This window comes from Bombus flavifrons, chromosome 3, assembly GCF_040668555.2.
Source record: "Bombus flavifrons isolate JBK064 chromosome 3, iyBomFlav1_principal, whole genome shotgun sequence".
Taxonomy (NCBI): Eukaryota; Metazoa; Arthropoda; class Insecta; order Hymenoptera; family Apidae; genus Bombus; species Bombus flavifrons.
This window is the reverse complement of record NC_138444.1, coordinates 5,170,066-5,193,312: the sequence shown is the minus strand read 5'-3', so window position 1 is coordinate 5,193,312 and position 23,247 is coordinate 5,170,066. Positions and strand designations below refer to the sequence as shown.

The following is a 23,247-nucleotide window of genomic DNA, read 5'->3' as shown; positions in this document are numbered from 1 at the left end:
TAAAAATAATTGGAAATAAATGACGCACAAAGAGGCACAATGTAAAAATCAAATTATTTCGAAGCCGATATACCGTAGATGTCAAAAATTTCAGCCACTTAACCGTGACAAACTAACAGAGATATGGTTGCCAAGCAACCGAGCTGTGCGAAAATTTCCCCTCAATTGTAATTCAGTGAATTTTCCACGAACCTTCCACGCTCGATAAAGGCTACGATTGAGATAAACAGATTAGCGTTAAAGATACGCGAAACATACAAACAACGGCCTGCACTAAGGCAATTGCCGAAACATCGAACGATGCTTGCTTTAGCCATATACAGGGTGGTTGGTAGTTACCACCATGACCAGTTGGTCGTACAAGCGAAAAGGGGGTGATTCTACGCGAAAAAAGAAGTCGAAAATATAGAATAAAAATTTTTCGTTTGAGGCTTTGTTTTCGAGAAAATCGACTTTGAACCTTCGCTCCGTACGCGTCACGTGTCACGTGTCATTATAACGGATCGTTGTCTCGATGGAAAAATTAAAAAAAAAAATAAAAAAAAATTTTATTCTATATTTTCGACTTCTTTTTTCGCGTAGAATCACCCCCTTTCCGCTTGTACCACCAGTTACCAACCACCCTGTATACTTTTGTGATGTAATTGATTCGTTGAAATCATAGAAAGGAGAAAAAACAACATTAGGAGAGAGAGATTATATGAAATGCGTAATACATATTCCGAACGAATAAACTTCCGAATAAAATTCATATTTTATGATCAATTATGACTATTTATTGTATTATCGCGTTAATAATCACGCGACTATTATAACAATTTTATAACTAAATATTTATCCAATCTCGCTTTAATATATATGAAACTCGACTATCATGGTTACATTGGTCATACTTGGTTACATTGGTGAATAAACAAATCTGAAAATACATATACATATATAGAAATTACAAAATACATATTTCACACAGATCGCGAAAGCCAATTATTCATTATATTAATAAATCTCAATGTTTAATAGGATCACATTTAAAAATTCTTAGTAGTACGTATATAACGTACATCAAATTTTTACTAAATATGTATTTGCAATCTATATCTCGTAGCTTCTAGAGACATTTTTAGATTGATTTCAAATTTGACAAACTAACTAACCATAACAATTCTGTCTCATTACAGAGCTAGTGAGCTAATGTTTGTTTCACAAACCATCGAAAAATGAATTCTAATGAAGGATATCTCAACCAAATTAGTCGTATTAAACGCAAACGATGAATTGCGGTTTGAAATATACAGATTTGCCGACAAGAAATATACGTGTTGTAGATTGTGGTGAAATAAATGGATGCAATTGGGTAATAACGTATTTTGTCGGAAATGAAATATCACGTTTTCAATACTTGAAATTAATTAACTCCTATAATGGTCGTGCATAAATATCAGCTGGTTCTTTCGTGTACGAAACGCTGTAATAACGGTAAATCACGTTCCGTACGTGTCAGGGTGAATGAATTTATTGTTCATACAACGTCGGAACTCTTCGATATAATTCTAATCAAATTTCTGTCGATATGACGAATGGCTGTCGAATGTGGAAGGATAGGAACGACGCGTCTCGTCGATAAAATACCTCTAGACTCTTCTGAATTATGTGTTATACGAAAAATTACTATTGATAAAACTATTGCACGGCTTCAAGGCATCGATTACATGGTATGTGTGTTGTTTTATGGGCGAAGACGCGTGGAAGATCAACGAAGGATGTACTTTTACTTTATGTAAAATGTTACGTATTTTATGTACAAATTTCAAAAATTCACGAAACTTCGGTAAAACGATATTAACTGACTCCTTCACGTTCCTGACACGTAAAACAATCACGAAACTTTTAAGTAATTATCTACTCGGATAACAGTCAAAGTTAAACCCTTAATAATGCGTTTTCATCAGATAGCTAAATTGGTTTCGAGGCATAACAGACATACCTATCTACAATAAGTGTATAGAGCTATGAGTGCCATCCTGTAGCGATCTGACCTACATTTCTTCCAGGATATGCGTACGCTTAAACTAGTAGTCATAGTAAAAAAGAACGCATACGCTGCCTGTCACTGGCCAGCGCACAATTAATGAGGTTGTGATTGGTCAGGGACGCGAATAGAAGATCCGAATGTGCGACAGAAAAATTCGATTCTCTTCAAACGATGATATCTCAGCAACGGAAAGTTGGATCGAAATGGAACAAGTAGTATTTTGCAGAGGAAGATATACTCTTTCTGATAGCTTCAACTAACCTTAAAAATTTTTATTAGTTTCCCAACAGTAGTCGATTAAATTTCTAGTAGCTTCAATAGTTATTACTCGTGCACGTAAGGTTTATTGGAACAAACATGTATACATATATTTTCTGAATAATGTCATTTATAATGGTGTCGTTGATCGTTTACACTCTATTCCATGTTAATTAAGAAATAACACTGAACTAATTCCAGAACGGCGGAGCTAAGGACGGTTACGATATGAATCTTGGTCCAGCATGGCAAAAGGGTTACACTGGCAAAGGTGTGGTCGTGTCGATCCTCGACGACGGTATACAGACGAATCATCCAGATCTGGCTTTGAATTACGATCACCAAGCTAGCACAGACATCAATGACAATGACAATGACCCAATGCCAAGAGACAACGGTGACAACAAGCACGGAACACGCTGTGCTGGTGAGGTTGCTGCGGTCGCCTTCAACCAATACTGCGGTGTCGGTGTTGCCTACAATGCAAGCATAGGAGGTAAAAATTTATCAATTTCTCCTTGTTGTTAATAACTTAATAGTCTAATAAAACAGTCTGACAACTAGTAACAAAATTAAAAATTTAGGTCAAAAAGATGTATAGATTTTTGTGCTCTAAACTACACTTTCATACATGATAAAAAAAAAAATGGGGAAAAACGTATTTTACAACTATCTTTCTCAGTACATTATACACGATATGCCAGTACAAAGAATTATATTAGATATATTAGTTATAAATTTCATACTTAGAAAATCATAGAATCGATTAAAATTGCGAGAAGAATCGAGCTACTTGTGCAAAAATTCGCGACGACGTTCTTAAGACGCAGAAAACCTTCAAAAAGGAGATAAAAAGGATGTAAAAGTTTCGCGCTATAAATAACCGTCTAGCTTCCTGCGAACTCCGTTCCAGAATGAAAGCGCAACTGCAGCGAATTAAATTTCATTCGGATACACGATCCTCTTTATTAGATGCGACTTCGCTGTTATTCTATACGAATTGCGATCTCTTTCTCTTTTCTGAGATGTTTTTCTCGAGTTCCAATTCGAAAAGATAGCAAAAATGAAGTTTGACAAATTTCTGGGAAATGATCGTATTTACTTCGGTTTGCAGAATCGAGAATTACGAGATTAAGTTAGGTTAGGTTTCGTGGATATGATTTAGCACGCGACCGAAGGACATTATTGCATTGGTTTCTAAAATTCGTTTATACAAACAATTATCATTTGTCAAGACGAAGAACAAACACGAGCAATAGATATACTATTAAGTTATATAAAAAATAATACAGCGAAATCTCGGTTGTCGAACATAATTGGTTCCGGAAAGATTGTTCGTATATCGACATATTCGAAAATTGAAGAGTACTTAATATAAAATGGATTAATCCTTTGCCAAACGACAAATGATTACTTCTTTATATTTTTATAACGGTATTTAATTCATAAAGTCAGATACAAAGACAATAAAAATGCATAAAATTTTACATAAAAAGAACGTGTAAATCCAATAAATACATACTTTAGTAAGGGGAATTCCTTTTCATAAAACCATGGGGTATTGTATGTTAATTAGCTTAAATCTGAGATGCAAACGCCATCCTCATATTTAGATATAATTTCTCCTTTCATCTCTATTTAAAAACTGTCTCTATTTAACTGGATTTAACAACTTTTTCGGCCCAGTACTAATTTATTTAATAATAATTTATTTAAAAAAGCAATAAAACATAGAACAACGCAGATTATGAAAAGACACTACAAATTCGAATAGAAATGTGCACTGAATGGAGACTCCGACGTGGCGTAACTAATGCTACCCCTACCATGGTACGCGGAGCACGCGATTGCATGCTTGGAAACGAAAATTCTGTGAGGAAATTGATGCGTCTTTTTTTCAGAAAACATGATCGAGATTCGATTTTTTCGGGATGAGATTCCTTTAATAACCGAGCTTTTACTATACAGGTATTTTAAAAAATCAACAAGAAAACAGAAATATTTATTAAAAATAGAATTTCGAAAACTAGTAAACAAATGAAAAGCTATTGTGAAGAAGGGATTGGTTTATTTCAACCGTTTGTAAAGAGAAGAATACTCGTATTGCAGTGGATACTCAATAAACGAGTATTAGTTCTAAAAAAGAGAGAAACATTCATAAAATAACCTGATATTTTTTTATGGAACATAGAAAAATATTTATTGGTGTAGAAGTAGTATTATTGTAGATTATACTATAAGAGTTACATAATAGTAATGAAATAATGAAATAATAGTATTGGAGAATACTGATCTGCACAAAAGTTACTTGTTTAATGAAGCAAATATCATAGTACATAGATGCTTTAACAATTTTGTGTAATCAAATTCACGCACGGTATTAATATTATAATTATGCGTTATTCCACGGATGTTAATTATAATCAGATTATGAATCATCGCGTGCAGTTTTCAATTTGCATAACTATTGGAGGCAGCATAATAATGTTTTCCTGGAATTTTATATTTGCTTTAGTTGTGTTCATAAAAGCATGAAAATGTCAGTTTAATTATAATTCTTCTAATTTCTATTTTTAGTTTTAATTTTACTGTCATCCATAAATATTTATAATGTATTAATTCTCTGAAGAATTTTTTGCAAGTTATTTATACAATGTAATCTAAAACAGTAGCCCGAATATGGCGCATTTTCCTCGTAAAACAATTTCCGGGTATTCTGTCTGCCGGGTGTTGACACTTGAAACTATCATCTGTTAGAAACTCTGAACAATGGGTCCATTTCAAAATTAACATCACGCATCCTTGCAGACATTTCCTGCACATAAATTTTGTGCCTCCATAGCGTCCACCAATACACATAAACTGTAACATTTCCATCTAATAGAATCTCCAATTTCCAGACAATACGTCTGATTAATTTCATTAAAATTCTTCTTGACCTATTTTTCTAAATTCTCTGTAACTAGAACAATTCTAACAAAAATCTCCAGCTATTCAGTTCCCCGTGATTTTTGTCGTCGTTTTTAATCCATTGATTAAATAACCAATAAATTAATCAAACAAAATAGATTTTTTCTTTGAACTTGAACTTGAGTGTGTGTTTCACGTGTATTTTCTTTTCTTTTCTTTTTTATTAATTTGTTATCATTTTTCATTTCTCTTTTACATCATTTAGTGATTAATCTGATATAATATAGCTTGTCCTCGCGAAGAGAATGATTTTGAAAAGTTGCTCCTTTGTTGTTAGACTTAATGATGCAATTCCTATAAAATGTTTTTTTAAACATAGAATGCATTTATGAATACACAAAGGGTTAAAATCAACAAAACAATTTAACAAATGATAAAAAAATAATTAATCTCAAAAGACCTTTCTATTATATAATTCCCCAATCAATAAAGGGCGCCACAGATACATATTTTATTCGATTAATCTACAAAGTCTCACTTTAATATTCTTTAACTCCCAAGAGAGCGAGAAAATTTCATCCTCAACGATCTCGTTTACGCCGCTTAATCGCGTTCGAACAATCACATCTCCATTGGCTTGTTGCGAACATTCTTATCACCAATTCGAGCATTTTACATTCAATTTACTTCCTTCTTCCACATCCCGCGACGATTACTTAAACGTTACCCATACATCGATATCGATACGCTATTATCGTTATAAATAGTAATGGGCTTAAAATAGATAAATCAAGTTCAATATGTATACTTATAAATACAAATCAAATACAGTTTCATCATACAGTTCACTTTATAAATACATATACTATACTTTATAAATAAGAATACTAACTTTTCAAAGTAAATTTTACCGTATCATAGTATTACATGATAATGCTAATAAAAAATAAAATCGACTAGGATTTTTCTATTCGAAGACTACAGGAGAATAACACCATGGTTCACATTTTCCATTTTTCCAGTGCAACAATTTGGAGATTAAACTTTTCGCCCTCTAAAATGTCACAAGTCTTTCGTAGAAGAATTGTCCGTTTTTTTCTGTAGTAAATGATTTTCTTCGGATAGCTTTCACAGATTTCTAGAATGCTTCATTTCCCATCTATGTCTTTCGAGTAAGTTTTGTAAACGAATACGTTTCATTATTTCATGGAAGTTCATAATAAAAACGCTACAATCCTATCGAACTCATTACTGTAATGTCAACATTCAAATCTTCTCGCGATTTAAGTCCGTTGCTAGTTATAAGTCGTTTCATCTCGAGAGAATATCGAGTTCCGATAACATTATCGGCCCGTTTCCATTAAAATGCATGTCAACAGCTCCGTGTTCGATTTAACGCGTTCAGAATAACGTATAACAGCGCAACGGCATCGGAGAGACCAGTTTTCCTTCCGATGGAATTTAATGATTAAACTAGAAGAGGAAGAAAGGAAGAGAGAGAAAAGAGGGGGAGAACAGCGTAATTAGAATTCCATAGGGTCTCTACTTTCTTACCGATTAGCCTGTTTTGTTTCTTGGATGGAGGGTCGAAAGCGCGAATTCCATGGAAATCGGCGAACTTGAGGGGTAACGAGAAGGAGAGCTATCTAAAACTACGTTCACACTGTATATACCTATAACAAAACACGTTACATGGCAACATTATATAACATATTATGGAAACAAAAAAAAGGAATATTATGTAACATTGTTATATAGCGTAAATGCAGTTTAACGAGCTATAGTGACATGATATATAGCAATGTCTCGCTATATCGTGTAGATGCAGCTTAACGCACATACCATCTATGTTCTCAGGCGTGCGAATGCTCGATGGCCCGGTAAACGATGCCGTCGAAGCCAGAGCGCTGGGATTGAATCCTGATCATATCGATATATACAGCGCTTCTTGGGGCCCTGAAGACGATGGCAAAACTGTCGATGGCCCAGGCCCTCTTGCCAGGAGGGCGTTCATCTATGGTGTCACCAGCGTAAGTTGCCTTCACTGTAATTCTTTAATACTTCATCTACCACATACGAATTAAATGTATACGTAGAACAACCGGTTAATGCTAGTACAGTTTCTTCCGGAATGATGTGGAAAAAGAGAACACTCTACAAATGAGAAAATAATTGAGTAAATCGACAAGAAAAAATTATTTATATGGTACTTCTAATTATTGCCTCAGCTATGCCCCTCTCTGTATATTTCTTAGATCTGGATTCTGTGATGGTGTGTTAATCCATGGTGTTCCCATTTGGAAGTATAATACACTTTGTATACTTTGTATAATATGGTTCCAAGTATCAACACCATGCATTTACGATATAGCATACAAAGTATGTCATAATATAACAAATGTTACAATAACGATTTATAATGATATGTACTTTGTATATACAAAGAGTGCATTATATTCCCAAACAGCGACGCCATGTATTTAAGAGTAAATGTGTCACCACATAACCCAAACCTCAAAGCCTCAAAAATCATTAAAAACAATGTGAACAGGGTCGTAAAGGCAAAGGTTCCATCTTCGTCTGGGCGTCAGGTAACGGTGGTCGGCACACGGATTCCTGCAACTGCGACGGTTACACGAACAGCATCTTCACCCTCTCCATCTCTAGCGCGACTCAGGGTGGCTACAAACCATGGTACCTGGAAGAATGCAGCTCAACGCTCGCTTCAACTTACTCCTCTGGTACACCAGGCAACGACAAAAGCGTTGCTACGGTAGACATGGACGCGAAACTGAGACCAGATCATATCTGCACGGTGGAGCATACAGGAACATCCGCCTCGGCCCCATTGGCTGCTGGCATCGCTGCTCTAGCACTCGAGGCGAACCCAAGCCTCACGTGGAGGGATATGCAATACCTGGTGGTACTCACCTCGAGATCAGGACCACTCGAAAAGGAACCAGGTTGGATCTTGAATGGAGTGAAGAGAAAGGTCTCCCACAAATTCGGTTACGGGCTCATGGACGCCGGGGCTATGGTGAACCTGGCCGAGCAGTGGACCAACGTGCCGCCTCAACATATCTGCAAGTCCGATGAGATCAACGAGGAAAGGCGTATCGATCCAACCTATGGGTATACGCTCAGTGTGTATATGGATGTAACTGGGTGCGCTGGCTCTTTGAACGAGGTTCGGTTCCTAGAACACGTACAGTGCAAGGTAAGAAACTTGATAGGAACGATACAATAAGATATTTTGAAGCTTATCGTTTATTAATGGTAATTATAGTTATCCACACGCTTGTTCAATATTAACGGTAGCTATAATCACCCATTATCGCACGCTCACTGTATCTTGCATAATTACCGATGTCCATACACAGCCGTTAGAATTTTGCATCACAGACACTTACATATATATCACAAAGGAATTGAATATTTTCAATGAGTACACCAAAGATTCAGGAAACAAACGTATTAAATCAATGCATTAAAAAAAAGAGAGAGACTATTGTCTTATATTTTCATTAACAAGCTATGCATGGAAAAGGAGAATGAGAATTTTGTCTTACATTTTTATTAACAAGATAATGTTATACCTATGCTTGTAATTCTCCATGTATACATGAATAAAAATTCTTCTTTTATGGGGCGATATATTTCAGGGTAAGGAAACAAACGATTAGACAAAAAAAGAGCATAAAGTGATTGTATGCAAAAATCTGACGGAAGGAAGAGAAAATGCAAGAACGTTTATAATAACATTTATTTTCACTTTATGTATATGTAAATGTATATTTTGTTCTGGCTTATGATTCATAAAACGGCTTTAAAAAAAATTTACATTTTAATGATACCGTGAATTCGTCGCGTCTATGGCCGGAAACTTGCAAATGTTCGTACTATTCGTAACACGCAAATTTAAATGATTGTACCATTAAAAATGTATTCAACCGAGTTGAAAGGTATTCTTACGCAAACAATAATGTATGACGAGAATATTCTCATTTCCGAATAAATCATACGCGCAAACATTATTTTAAAAAATTATTTTTTCCCCGTGCGAAATCTGTTCTATTCAATTTGGTTCGATAATTCCGCATTCCGCGAATATCTAATTGGGTGAATTAGTGAAAATAGCCACCTGAAATAACTCATTACCTATTGACTTTATCAAAAAATATTGGAAATAAAATTTATTGTATTCGACTAACCTGGGACAAAAATAACGTAAATACATAAATACCACTTCGTGACTATCCTTGTCTTTTGTACATTAAAAGTCAAAATATCTGCTAAGTTTACGATTTTATCGCAGAAAATACAAGGGATAAAAAGATCAAAATTAAATTATTCAACTATACGTATTCACTTGATCAGGCGCCTCGAATACAACAAATTTTATTTCAAACATTATTTTGTTAAATTCAACACGTAATGAGTTATTTCAGATGAACATTCTTATATACATGTACATATAATTGGATATATATATATGTATGATTTATTTCTAAATGTAAAGCATAAATGTAATACAAAGGATTTACATAGAATTAACGGTATTTATACTATATTTTATACTTTAGTACTTTGGAAAAATAACGATATCTAATAATTTTCGATCAGGTGTCTTTAAGGTTCTTCCCACGTGGAAATTTGAGATTACTGCTGACCTCTCCAATGGGTACTACGTCGACATTATTGTTTGAGAGACCACGAGATGTTCTTAGTTCCAGCTTCGATGACTGGCCTTTCCTCAGCGTGCATTTCTGGAGTGAGAAGGCGGACGGCCGATGGACCCTACAGATCATTAATGCAGGAAATCGGCACGTGAATTCTCCAGGCAAGTAACCGTATCGCTTCAAGATTAAAGTGCTATGCGAATTTATATCATAAATTGGTGTTTATAGGTCTGATGATTTCATCACTTGATCCATATGTTTGAACAAGATTCTCATTTGGAGGGTTAAAATGTCGATATAAATTAAAATGAGAATTCTTGTCTAATCATGCATTTCAATTTCTATAAATTATAATTTCATCTTTTGCCATATTATCTAATTATATTTTACCATATATTCATAATTTCGAAAATATATTGAAATTAAAATATAATGAAGAATATATTAAACTTTTTATAACAATAAACGTTAAACATATAGTTTTATAAAAAAATACAATTAATAATTATAAAAGGAAGTTTAAAATTTAAACACTATGAATATTAGTGTAACTTTTTTTACTAAACATTCTTTATCATATTATATTTTATTATAAAATATTTAACAGATGGCAACTGTTTTTATCTAAGAGTTACGATAAGCAGAAGATATTCTTTTATTTAATTTAATGTTTATTCTTTCAGGAATCGCGTCACTCATGCTATCATCGGACAATTAGATCTAAAGATAGATATATCCAACTAGTGGAAAAATTTTTTAACGGAAATATTTTTTTAACGAGAGAAGGATATGGAAATGAAAAATACTATTAATAACCATACTTGATTATTCAGATTTGCAATACCATACATAACAAAATTAAATTTTTCTAATCTGCAATCATGACAAAAATCGACTTTATTATTGAATATTATAATTATAATCTTTACTGTTACAGGGATCCTGAAGAAGTGGCAGTTGATCTTCTACGGAACCGCGACCAACCCAATCAGGATACGGACACGACAATTTAACCCGGTACAAGCGCATTCTTCGTACACCTCCGCGCATTATCCATTTCCTGTAGACGATGATCCGCTAGCGCTGGGCCATCGCGGCGACGTCGACTTCTTTCCTTCGTCTACCTTTCAGGGCTACCAGGGCTACCCCTATGTCGGAGCTGCATCCAATGTCCAGGCATCAGTGGCAACTTTGGATGGTTCTTCAGCGCCAATCCTGACCAATCGGCTTCCTGGAGATACGTCATCTTCTTTCGATTCGCCATCGTCTTCGTCTCAAGTTGGAGATGACTCGCTGGACACTACTAGAAAGATTCTTCATGACTGTGATCCTCAATGTGATTCTCAGGGATGTTATGGAAAAGGACCCACGCAGTGCATTGCTTGCAAGAATTACCGGTTGGACAAGTAAGCGAATTCTTTGTGTTTTTGTTACTTGCTTTCTTTTGCATGCTATTTATTGTAATGGACTCATTTTAATACAAATACGTCTTTTGTTTATAAGTATTAGCAGATAAAGATAGAAGATAATATAAACTTTAAATGTTGTAGGAAATTATTAGAGAATTTAAGGATTATTATTTGAGATTTTAAGCTTCCACGATGATTATTAGGTAACATAGGTACATATTTATGGTTTTTCGGGTGGATCGCATTGTAATTGAGCATTGCACTTTGTGCCGACATTTTTTGAAGTAGCATCAGATCTACACCGAAGAAATGACCGCAGGGTTATTAAAATAATTTTATCTGATGACATTTTAAAGCAACGTTTTAAATTAGTTAATAACAAATAAAATAACGAGCGTGGAAAGGTTAAATTCAAATTTATTTTTATTTTTCAGTAGATATATTTTAAGTTTCATATACATGTTTTCAAATAAATAATTGAAAATAATATATTCAGACTTATTTATTTAATGATTAAAAACATTTCAAATATCACATAAATTTTTTAAAAATATATAACTGAAAATAATACGTCATACAAAACAGGTTTAATTTCCGACGTATTCTGTGCAAAATGTTCTGTCGCTGGCCGAGAGGAATTTTTACATGTGCTACAATTATAACGCTCGATATTTTCCTCTTTCTATACTTTACATACATCTTCCCGCGTTTGTCCTGCTGAAAAACTTCGGACAAAGGGTTTCGCCGTTCCAATTAGAAGCAAAAGTATCTTTCGTAAAAAGGCAGCGGTAAAAATCTGCAATTTTTCTAAATTACACCGTTCTAAAAATAAGATGTTAAAGAGGAACTTTTAAAACTGCACGCTAGGAACGAAACAATGCGCACATACAACGTTGTTAAAATTTTTTTACCTATATTACCTCTTCGTACATCTGTGTTTTGTAGAAACAGTATTAACTTCTTTATATTTGCATTGCATATCTAATTTTCAAACACCGTTTGTTTGCTTTTTTACAAGGAAGATTTACCTATACCTTTGGCAAATCGAATAAAGTGTGTAATTAACAGGTATGCTTACTTAGCCTTCGAATACGACTTAGAAGAAGAGATGAAAACATTTAGGACGGTAAGGTGGTAATTAGAGAGAATTTTTGTTTTCAAAAATCGTTATTACAGTACGTGCGTGAGTCGATGTCCGCCGAGAAGTTTTCCAAATCAAGGTGGCGTCTGTTGGCCTTGCCATGAATCCTGCGAAATCTGTGCTGGGGCTGGCCAGGATTCTTGTCTCTCCTGCGCACCTGCTCACCTACGAGTTACTGATCTAGCAGTGTGTCTCCAGCAATGTCCGGAAGGATATTACGAGAGTAAGTGTACTTTCAGTGAAATAAAACCGATTTGGTAAAGTAAAATAATAACTAAAGTAGAATATTTAGTAAAATAGTTTCAGTTTATTCAATTGAAACTAACTTTTTGAATTGTTTCTAAATTTTCTCGAATTAAAATTAGTAACAGAAATAGAAGATAAAGTGAAAGAACTCATAAATACTAAAGCACGAAGAATAATTTCCGTTGAATTTGAATTAAAATTAACTTGATCTATTTCTTCCTCCTCTTTTTTTTTCTTTGTTAATTAAAATTGATTCGGATGGACTACAAAAGATTTGATGCATATAATCTATTAAAGTAAAATTATGCTACTTAGAAGATCTAATCAATAGACTGTAGACACTGTTTATGCATTGACAGGAAATACAAAAGATTGAATGGAAGCACCATGTGCGTTACTTGCAACAAATATATTAAATGACAAAAAGTTATAACAAAAACAATCTAAATGAATAGTGATCGGATATTTCCAGATACAGAGAACAGTACATGCGTACCCTGCGAGGCGAATTGCGCCAGTTGCCAGGACAGACCGGACAAATGCACCAGTTGCGAGCATCACCTTGTTATGTACGAAAACAAGTGTTATGCAGCCTGTCCCCTGTACACCTACGAAACACAAGATTACAACTGTGCACCGTGTCATTCCACGTGTGAAACTTGCAATGGCACCGCGGAGAACCAATGCATTTCCTGTCGACCCGGATTGTTTTCTCTGAACGGTACGTAGTCGTCCGGACGTTAATCCTTAAAAACGACACTCGGGTGCAACCGATAACCTAGAAACCTATTTCTCTTGGTAGCTAGGTATCCGTAAGAGGCTCAGTGTTTCGAATAAATCATGCTTTTAAGTTTCATCGATTCATTCTTCATTAGCTATTCTGTTTGAATGGAATAAAAATAAAGAGTAGTCGTGATGGAATTTGTTGTTATGTTTTCTAATAACTAATTGGTCCAAATAAAAATTGACAACAAAATTGGATGTAAAAAATTGTATCTTTCATCTCGATAAATTAATCAAACCACAATTAAGTATTAAACCAACCCTTAACTTTTAACTGGTATTATTGAACCATAAAATAAAATGAATAGATTTTATATGAAAGCAATAAACACTTCACGTGCTCTTTTAAAAGAATTCGAATGAATTTATTATTCTACCTAATATTATAGTCAGCCATAACTCAACGGTACAATTTAAGCTTTAATTTAAAATGAATTTTACAAATCCCAGGATCATGTCGAGCGTCTTGTCCAGCGGGTTATGGAGCGGACAAAAAGCGTCGCGAATGCGTTCCGTGTCCACCCGGATGTGCTACCTGCTCCATGTCAACCTGCACAAGCTGCGATGAAGGCTGGAGCTTGAACGAAGAAAGCCTCTGCGCTCCTGAACATCGTGATCGTTGCGATACATCGGAATATTACGAAAATGGCCACTGCAAGCAGTGCCATACTTCGTGTAAAACTTGCGCTGGACCTGGTGAAGATCATTGCGTCTCCTGTCAAACATCTCTGCTCCTTCAAGGGAAACGCTGTGTGTATCAGTGCGACGATGGTTATTATTCAATGGCGCAGCCCTCTAGACCCGTCTGCGTACCTTGTTTGCATACTTGCAAAACGTGCGTGTCTCGACTGAACTGCACTGCCTGTCAAGACGGATTGCAACTCCAGAGTGGAGAGTGCAGGTCCTCTTGTGCTCAGGGGTAAGTTTGCTTTAGAAAAATCAAATATTTTCCTTTTTTTCTTTTACCTTTCGTTTCTTGTCTATTCGTTGAGTTTTTATTTTGTTCTCTATTAGTTTTTGGATAAGGAATTAGCAACTGAGAGATGATCTTCTATCAAACCTAAAACGTTTTTACTAAATAATTATAGAACTTGAAATATTTCAACCCCTTCCTTACAGAGAAATCTAAAATTCTAAAAACTTCTACGATCTTATATAGTACGAACGTCGATAAATGTATGAAACGAAAAATCTTGTTTCAACGCAGATATTACAGCGATCGAGGTCAGTGCGCGAAATGTTACCTGTCGTGCAAAACGTGTTCCGGACCCAGAAGAGATCAATGCGTGACCTGCCCTCGTGGTTGGCAACTAGCAGCGGGCGAGTGTCATCCGGAGTGTCCCGAAGGATTCTTCAAATCTAACTTCGGCTGCCAGAAGTGTCACCATTACTGTCGTACCTGCAAAGGTATATAAGAGAAATACCAGCGTGTTTCGGTTTTTTCAAACATGACAAAAAAGATTCTCATGAGATATAGTATCACGGTTAATTTTGTGCATTAAACAATTGAAATTTATATATGTAAATTTTCATGAAAATTGATAAAAAGCAAAAATTAAGAAAAGTATATCAATTTTATAAAAGTGAATTTTTTAAGAAGTTTTTATAAGTTAAAAATTGTTAATTGTTATATAAATACCGTATTCTATAGTTGGATATTATCTTTAGCCATTCATTTCTCACTAATTTATATATTTTACCAATGTACGTGTACTATGTATTATTATAAATCAGTTAAAATGTCTGCATATTTATGAGTAGTAGTATATCTCATATAAGTATGCCTGTGTGAAAGAAAGATTAACGCGTGAATGCATTGCAGGAGAAGGGCCGATGGAATGTACTTCTTGCCCACCCCATTCGATGCTAGAGGGTGGCCTCTGCATGGAATGTCTTGGAGCGCAATACTACGATCCCCTGACGCAACTCTGTAAAAATTGCCATTCCGATTGTCGAAGATGTACTGGTCCAGGAAAATTTAGTTGCGCAGCCTGTTCGCCACCATTGCATCTGGATAAGTTGAACAATCAGTGCGTTCCTTGCTGCACGGGTAACGAGAAAGGGGCGCTGGCTGAAGAGTGCTGTCTTTGTGATCCGGAAACTGGTAAGGGAAATTAGTCATTATTGGACTGAGGAATATTAAATAACTTGAGAACATAAATTGTCTAAGATTTAAATTCACGAATATAATTTCGAAATCAGAAAAAAATTCCATGAATGCACGCATTTAAATATTAATAATAGCCTGGTACAATTGTGGTAAGGAATTAAAAAATCAAATTCAATTTTGAATTGTCTTATAGAATTTTATTTCGCTCAATATGGAATTAATCAGCGTTAATCAGTTAACCAATGTTTTTCTAAACGTTAATACAGGTGGCTGCAGGAACAGCTCACCAGCTGGTAAAAGAAGAGTGCCAGGAACAGAATTTGCCTCGGCTGACACAGCTATTTCTGAAGTGTATGCAAACTACGAAGGAACGACCGATAAAAACGATTCGGCTTCGCTGGCGATAACAGCGACTACGACTATAGCTGTCGCCATTTGTCTCATATCTGTTGCTCTGTTCGCTACCATATTCATCGCTCTTCAGGTATGTATCTGATTTATGTTATGTGAAAGTTCAAATTTATCTCTTTATACAATCAATCTATCTATTATATTATTTTCATTCTTAATTCTTGACTAAATACCTTTTCATTAAGTCGATCTTTCAAACCAATCAATTTTCGAAAAGCATCCAAAGTATTAATCATATGCTATTTTATAGTTTTTAAAAATACGTTATAAAACCAACTCTTGCTGTATTGGAGAACAGACAAAAATCGAAAACAAACGATTAACAAACAATTTCAATCTTACATTTAAAATATTATTATCCGTTTTGCCATCAGAGAACCGAAATTTTAGATATGCTCTTCAATTTTCAGGCAATGTCAGGAAGGAGAGAAACAAACAAGGGTTACACGCAGCTAGCTGTGAGGGTGGAACCTCCGGACGATGTATACGCGGACGACACGACAGAGCTAATGACCTAAATCCAGCTAACCTCACCGATCCAAACAAACCAGCCATCACGACCTATTGGAAGGTCATTCAGTCTCAAGATCACAAATAAACCAATAACTTACTTACGTGTTGGTTATTAGAAATCTGTGACGATCAAGATTCAAAAGAACTGCGTGTTAAAATCGTTCGAAGTGATCCGAGACAAAAGAAACATGCAACAAAGTAACAAGAACAAAATAATGTAATATGTATCGAAGGAAGAGGAGAAGAAACGAGTGATAAAGAGAAAAAAATGGAAGAGTATAAAAATTCGAATGGACAAAATGGCAGAAGAATGACGAAAGGGACAAGAGAAATTCGTTCGAAACGTGATAGTAAAGACACATTTCACTTTTTTTTTTTTTGGCACACTGTACGAAGAAAGTGTGACTGTTGTTCGCTATATAATAAAATTGACAGTGCGGTTGTGTGAATGGCGGTGAACAAGGTGTTTAGGTATATTTTTTTGAACGGTCAGGCGCATCGCTGATTTTGAGTGCACAACAGCGCCACGAGTGTATAAACGGCGAATTAACTTTTTAAAAAGCCGGAAGTACTCAATGGTTCGTAGACGAAAGACACGAAAAGGGCGACGGACATTATGAAGTGCCTGATTTACAACGCCCTTGACACAGCACCGTTTCGTCTGCCCTTTTTTAGTGCCTACTATCCTGACCGTCATGTCGCACCTAGGTGGAAATAAGCTTGTGAATCGAAATCGAACAAGTATCGTACTTAAACGAGCTATCGAAGATGAATATGGTGCGTATACTGTGCAACTGACTCGTTCTTGTATTTAATTACGAATATTTTTACGAGTCTCACTGGTATAACTTTTTTGTTTTTATTCTGTTCTTGTAATATTTCTGATGATTTTTCATGTTACATGGTGAAGGGCACTGCGTATTGATTTCAATTAGGAGATAAATGTAATCCGAAGCATCTTAACCTGTTAACCGAGATCACTTAGATTCCTAACCTCGAAGACAACGATCTCCTTATTTGGATGAATATATTTTAATACCGTATTTCATTTCCATTGAAAATAGATTGTATATCTATATTTGAGATAATCAATCTTTGAAGGCTATCATAGATATTCGCAGAAAGTTATTTGCAGCATATTTCTCCTGGATTAAAAAGTGAATAAAGTTGAATTTAACAGAATTAAATATTAGGCGAAGAGTAGAAAAATGATTGTTCACAGTGATTACAAATAATAACATTGTAATAGTATTTACACGGTTTGAAGTTTCACTTACGATAGCCACTGAAGATTAAAATCAAGCTATTTGAAAATTTTTATTAACTTCTAACTTTAAGATTATGGATATGACCCGGTTAACAGATTAAAATAGGTTACGAGAAAATGTTTCATTGGATAATGTGAGTATGAAAGTTGAAGGATAGCAGGTTGACCAAAAGGGGGAGGCGAAAGAAGTAAATAGGAAAAATTATGAATGAAACAGAAGAATAAGGGAATTTGTTTCTCTGTATAAGAAAAAAGAAGGGTTTACCTGACTTTGTTCTCGTGCAATGAACAGACTTGACATCCTGTGTCAGAAGCATGTGAACTCAGATTTCTTTGTGATCCAGCATGTGTATCAGTCATTCCGTCGTGAACGAAACAGCCAATTGCGTTTCTTTTGTAACTATTGTTATTGCTGCATTGTCTATGTATTTTTTCTTTGTTTATATAGTATTCTACTATACATTTTCCGCGTTGCTCTAGCGTCGTTTGTTTTATTCGTTATTGCAATAAAAAAAGAGAGTGGAAGAGTGAGGAAGGAAGAATGATAAGGAAAAGAGACCATACTCGTTGATGTATCACACACAAAAAGCTTTTTTTTTTAATAAAAAGAAAAAGAGAGCACGAGAGTGTGAAAGAGAGTGAGGAAGAGAGAAAATATGCAAAAAGAACATACGAAAAGAGTCCTCGGTAAATCGGTACCTTTAAGAGCTAATTGTCCGCGCCTACCGTGTGAATATTGAATTTCTCCTCGTGATTTGATATAAAGCTATTATTGTACTTTTATGATGAACGCGATTATAAATATATACATATATACATATACATATATCTATATACATACACATACTCAGGCGTTTAAATATATTTTGAGTTCGTGTTCCCACTAAGATATCATTATTGAGTAATGATTATTGAATATTTTTACCTTCTTGCTTCGGAAATAATTTATCGGAATACTTCAGAAAATTCGTAACGTTCCTTGATGACGTCAAGTTTTATTGTATATTTAGCAAGATTGGAAGGGAATTTTTTATTAATGTGTTGTATAATAACTGATTAAATATTCTAATTTTCCTAATTTCTTTTCTCGTGGATCTAGAGTTTTGTTAAAATGCTCGTTTTTTTCTCCTAAATACGGAACACGTTAAAGTCAGGCAAACAGTGCCGTTTTGTATCTTCTGATCGTCATTTAAGGTAAGTGCATTCGCTAGGCTCACCAGCAATTACTACCAAGTGCACGGATAACAGGCAAACCGACCACGAGACTGAAAGTACATTTGCTGGTAATGGAAAGCAAGCCATTACACTTAATGAAACGTTAAAGAATAAACAGTGAAATGGAATATACACGTTACCGACACAGTCTAACGGTAACCTTTTATGATGCTTCGAGAATCTATCTCATTGTATTTTATAGACTTTGAATGTTTCCTTTTAATGATTGATATCTTTATCTTTTATTACTACTCGTGCTTTTAATTCTCTCCTATTTTTTTACTTTTAATCTCCTTTGGTTGTTGACGCATACGTTTTTAATTATTCAGATATTAAATTGCTCGAAAAGTTCGTGACTTTTTATTATAAATCTCAATCAAATAATCCACCGTCTGGACAAATACTCTTATAATTAGGTAGATAGATGTCAAAAATTCGTTAATGAAACAGATTTATTCTTTTTTTTGTGATAGAATGTTGAATCTCGTATATCCAAGAAATTTTGAATCCTGACTAGTGTTCGTCTCTGCTTGTCTCATTCACCAAATATAGTGTGGCTCTTATTATTATCTATCGTGGTCTTTACGAAATTTATTCCAAACACATAGATGAAAAAATAAAATACTCTAGAAGGTATTCGAACGAATTCATTACCAAAAAGCATGAACGGTTTTTCAAAAAAGAGATGCATGAAATTATAGACGGCAAAAAGTTTAATTCTTGCTAAATCTTTCTTAACTTTCACTACGAATTTTCCAAACTAGCAGATATTGCTGATTCAACTGGTCCATCTCACCACTTACGTCTTAAACAAAGTTTCACTCATGAATTTTGTTCAAAGTGAAGTTGTATTTTTCCTGGAAAACCTTCTAAACGTTTAAACAAGTTTTCTAAAAATATAAGAGAATACTATTCGATCGAAGGTGATCTGAAGCACACAACAGGGTTATCATGGATATTCGTTTCGACTTTCGATTATAGAATTAATTTTCATCGTTGCTCGTAAAACGCTAAAATATTCCAAGCATATCATCGCAATCGAAGCAGGCGATAAGATTAGGACATCGTGTTTCTTTACGTTTTTCAGTATACGAAGAAGCTGTTGAAAAAAATCGTGGATTATAGCGCGAGAGCAGAGCTGTGATTTATCGAATCGTGCACACCGTCATGATTCACCGTTTGCTGGATGTCGCCGGTGTTTCGTCATTGATTCGAAATTTCCGAGCGTATTAATCATCGAAATGCTTGCTGTGACACAGTGTCGAATACACTATTTAAAATTGTATATCGCGTACGTACACCATCGGTGCTATATTAATTGTGACACAGTCAACGGAATGGATTTTTGCTCATACGGTAGCGTATTTTTCAACCGTCGGACGCTAACGAATATCGAACGAAATATTTCGTGTGAACAAATAAAAATTCCCAATGATCGATCGGGCATGGTGCCATCTAATTATGTATTCAGAGTGGTTGAGGTTATGGAACACACGTATGCATTTCCATTTGCATTCTTAATCTTCTGTATTAACTGTTAATAAATAACTTGTCTTAATGCTGTGCAACTGATAAATAATTTTGTATAAATTCTTCCGATTTCTTCTTTGTTTGATCGATTATGCGAAAATGGAGGAAGACGAACGGGAAACTACAGTGTATACAGTGGTTGGTATAATTAAAGTGATAGCGTGATAAAATGGTGGCATACAAGCAAACGGGATTTACCTTCACGAATTTACGATATCCGCTTACGGTACGACATCGAAACTGATAAAAGTAGAGATACGCGAATTATCGTCGCCAAATTTATCGGGTATCCGGTTATCTCGATCGACGTATCGACAGACCGTATATTACTATCTTCCACGACGCGTATCGTTGTTTGCTATCTCCGAAATCACTTCTTATGGTCCAATACATTCCAACTTCCGTTATTCTTTTCAATCTTCTCCTAATGAATTCCTTCCTGGTTATTTCGAACTTTATGAGCCTTACACGGGACGTTCTTTTACAACATAAGCTTCGTTACTTGTTGATAGTTCATTGTGTTGTATAAATTAGGAAGATACAAGTATTGTACGAGCTAAATATTTGTTACAAAAACTAATTCCACTCATATGATAAAATATTCTATTTATACATATATAATACCATACCATTCGTTCCATTTATATATCGACCTTGTGTGATAAATTTAGTATGGTATGATTTAAAATAAATACAGGGTGATCACGTATGCAAATTTTAATCAGCAAAATGACAATTTTCTTTTAAAAGTCTTAGATCAGTTATTATATTAGCTTCAAAATTGGATAAAAAATTAAGGATTTAATAAAGATATCAACAAATAAAGATTTTGTTTCATCGTTAATTCTATTTTTTGTTGCTTTATATTCATTTGTAAGACACTTAATAGATACAATTTTGATTACACGGTTTTGTAAGTGTTTGCTATATAAAGGAAACATTCAGTGCCTTTATTTTGTATTTAATCCTAAGAAGATCTAACGAATCGTTATAGTGATTCAACAGCTGTGAATTCTCTATAATTTTATACTACGACAGAAAGATAAGTCCACACGAAATTTACGAGCTGGATGGCGATAAATCTACGAATTTGACAGTATTATACAGCTGTAAATTAACGACAGTTGACATCTGGTCAGTGGTGAGAAAGAAGACGGGGCAAAAATTTATTATTTCGCGCAGTACATGAGTTGATAAATAAACGAGGAAGCGACAGACTGCATGCAATTGAAGGGTTTATAATCATAACAAAAAAGATCCTAGTCCAGATTTGTCTTTTTCCACGAAAACAAAAAAATTCTGTTTTTTATTTTTTGTCGGATGTATTTAAATTCTTTTAAACAAAATATTCAATGTGTTACTTTATTTTTGTGAGTGTATCTGTAATTATATCGCAGTGTAATTATGTCGCAGGATTGACTAAATACTGATTTATATTACGTGTAGTAAACGATTGAATAGACCTCTGACAGTAGAACAAAGTAATGTATAGCCAAACAAAGTAAACAAATGTATGTATCTACTCAGCAAACAGTATAAAGATTTAAAAAAGCAAATATACTGTCGATAATATAGATAATTACTACATAATTAATGAAGCATTAAATATTAAAGAATGAAACATAGGTACATAAATATATTGAATAGCCCTTACAATGAGACGTGTCGTGCAAGGGTAAATTTTACCTTATTTATAACAAATATAAACACAACTATGGTTTACATGTAATCATATGTAAGTAAAGAGAATCACTTCACTTCTACTGTTTTCATAGATTTTGATATTTTGCTACCCTAAATGATAGATCTGTGGTGGGAGCACAGATGATTAGGAGAATTTCTTGCGGGAAACTATCTTATCGTCATTCGATAATACAGATACTTATTTTATCTTTTCATTTTGCACAACTTATTAGATATTCGCAATCTTTCATAAAAATTCTGTAGATTCATATTAGTGCAGTTTTGAGAATATATTTAATTTTTTTATGAAATATATGGATAAAAATTATTTTTTTCCTCGAATCATATATTTATTCACGTGGATTTCTTTGATTTGATCTTATAAAATATATAGATAAGAATTTTGTTTTTCTTTCTACATTAATGTATTTGATACAAATTTTATGTTATGCATTAGTATGCTATGTATTTAATTGCTGATAAATGATTTTATTATTAATCTTCATTAACTACAATCATACCTGACCAACAGATGGCGGAACATACATCCGCAAGGTGCGACACCATTCTCAAGAGTGCATTATAGCAAGTGCATTCTCCCATAAAAACAATCGTCTTTATCGCAATCATTTTTAAAAGGGATCGTTTTAATCACCCCCGAGATACCAATCTTTCAGTTATACATGTAATTATATCACTTTGCTTCATTTAAAATAAAAGGACGCCTTAATAAGTAAAGTCAAAAATCAGAAAGTATCACGTAAAAAGATCGATAAAATTCACGTAGTGCAGTGAAACGCAATTTCCATAATGTGTCGAGCACGAAACCAACTACGAACGTGTTTTAACGTATCTACATATCTGATATTTATGTTAATGGACATCGGTCGTGGAACCAGTTAATGATAAGCGATGGTGAATTATCTTGATGAATTCTGACTAAACTGGGATTTCTTTGTATACAACGGGGCTGGCTTTTGCTCTTTGTTATAAGGCAAAATCGTTTTCGCAGCATGGAAGATTGTCATATACAGAAGTCGTTGGGCATCCCACGCCACGA

The 23,247-nt window shown here is 34.4% G+C and overlaps 1 protein-coding gene and 1 long non-coding RNA gene across 2 annotated transcripts in view; one reads left to right on the top strand and one right to left on the bottom strand.

Annotated features, from left to right (window-relative positions):
• Fur2 (furin-like protease 2) overlaps nucleotides 1-18,583 on the top strand; it is a 421,029-nt gene extending 402,446 nt beyond the window's left edge. Inside the window, exons 5-16 of the mRNA XM_069110225.1 lie at nucleotides 2,492-2,786; nucleotides 7,058-7,230; nucleotides 7,752-8,417; nucleotides 9,824-10,040; nucleotides 10,817-11,285; nucleotides 12,465-12,652; nucleotides 13,148-13,396; nucleotides 13,909-14,377; nucleotides 14,666-14,865; nucleotides 15,281-15,562; nucleotides 15,835-16,052; nucleotides 16,390-18,583. Of these exons, the coding sequence (XP_068966326.1) occupies nucleotides 2,492-2,786; nucleotides 7,058-7,230; nucleotides 7,752-8,417; nucleotides 9,824-10,040; nucleotides 10,817-11,285; nucleotides 12,465-12,652; nucleotides 13,148-13,396; nucleotides 13,909-14,377; nucleotides 14,666-14,865; nucleotides 15,281-15,562; nucleotides 15,835-16,052; nucleotides 16,390-16,497 (3,534 nt within the window). The 3' untranslated portion in view covers nucleotides 16,498-18,583. The remainder of the gene's footprint in view (nucleotides 1-2,491; nucleotides 2,787-7,057; nucleotides 7,231-7,751; nucleotides 8,418-9,823; nucleotides 10,041-10,816; nucleotides 11,286-12,464; nucleotides 12,653-13,147; nucleotides 13,397-13,908; nucleotides 14,378-14,665; nucleotides 14,866-15,280; nucleotides 15,563-15,834; nucleotides 16,053-16,389) is intronic.
• Nucleotides 14,374-21,061, bottom strand: LOC138178410 (uncharacterized). The gene is made up of 4 exons (XR_011172691.1): nucleotides 20,703-21,061; nucleotides 15,314-15,559; nucleotides 14,703-14,857; nucleotides 14,374-14,518 (listed from the first exon to the last, which is right to left on the bottom strand). It is a non-coding gene; the product is annotated as an uncharacterized LOC138178410 (long non-coding RNA).
• Nucleotides 21,062-23,247: the final 2,186 nt, after the last annotated feature.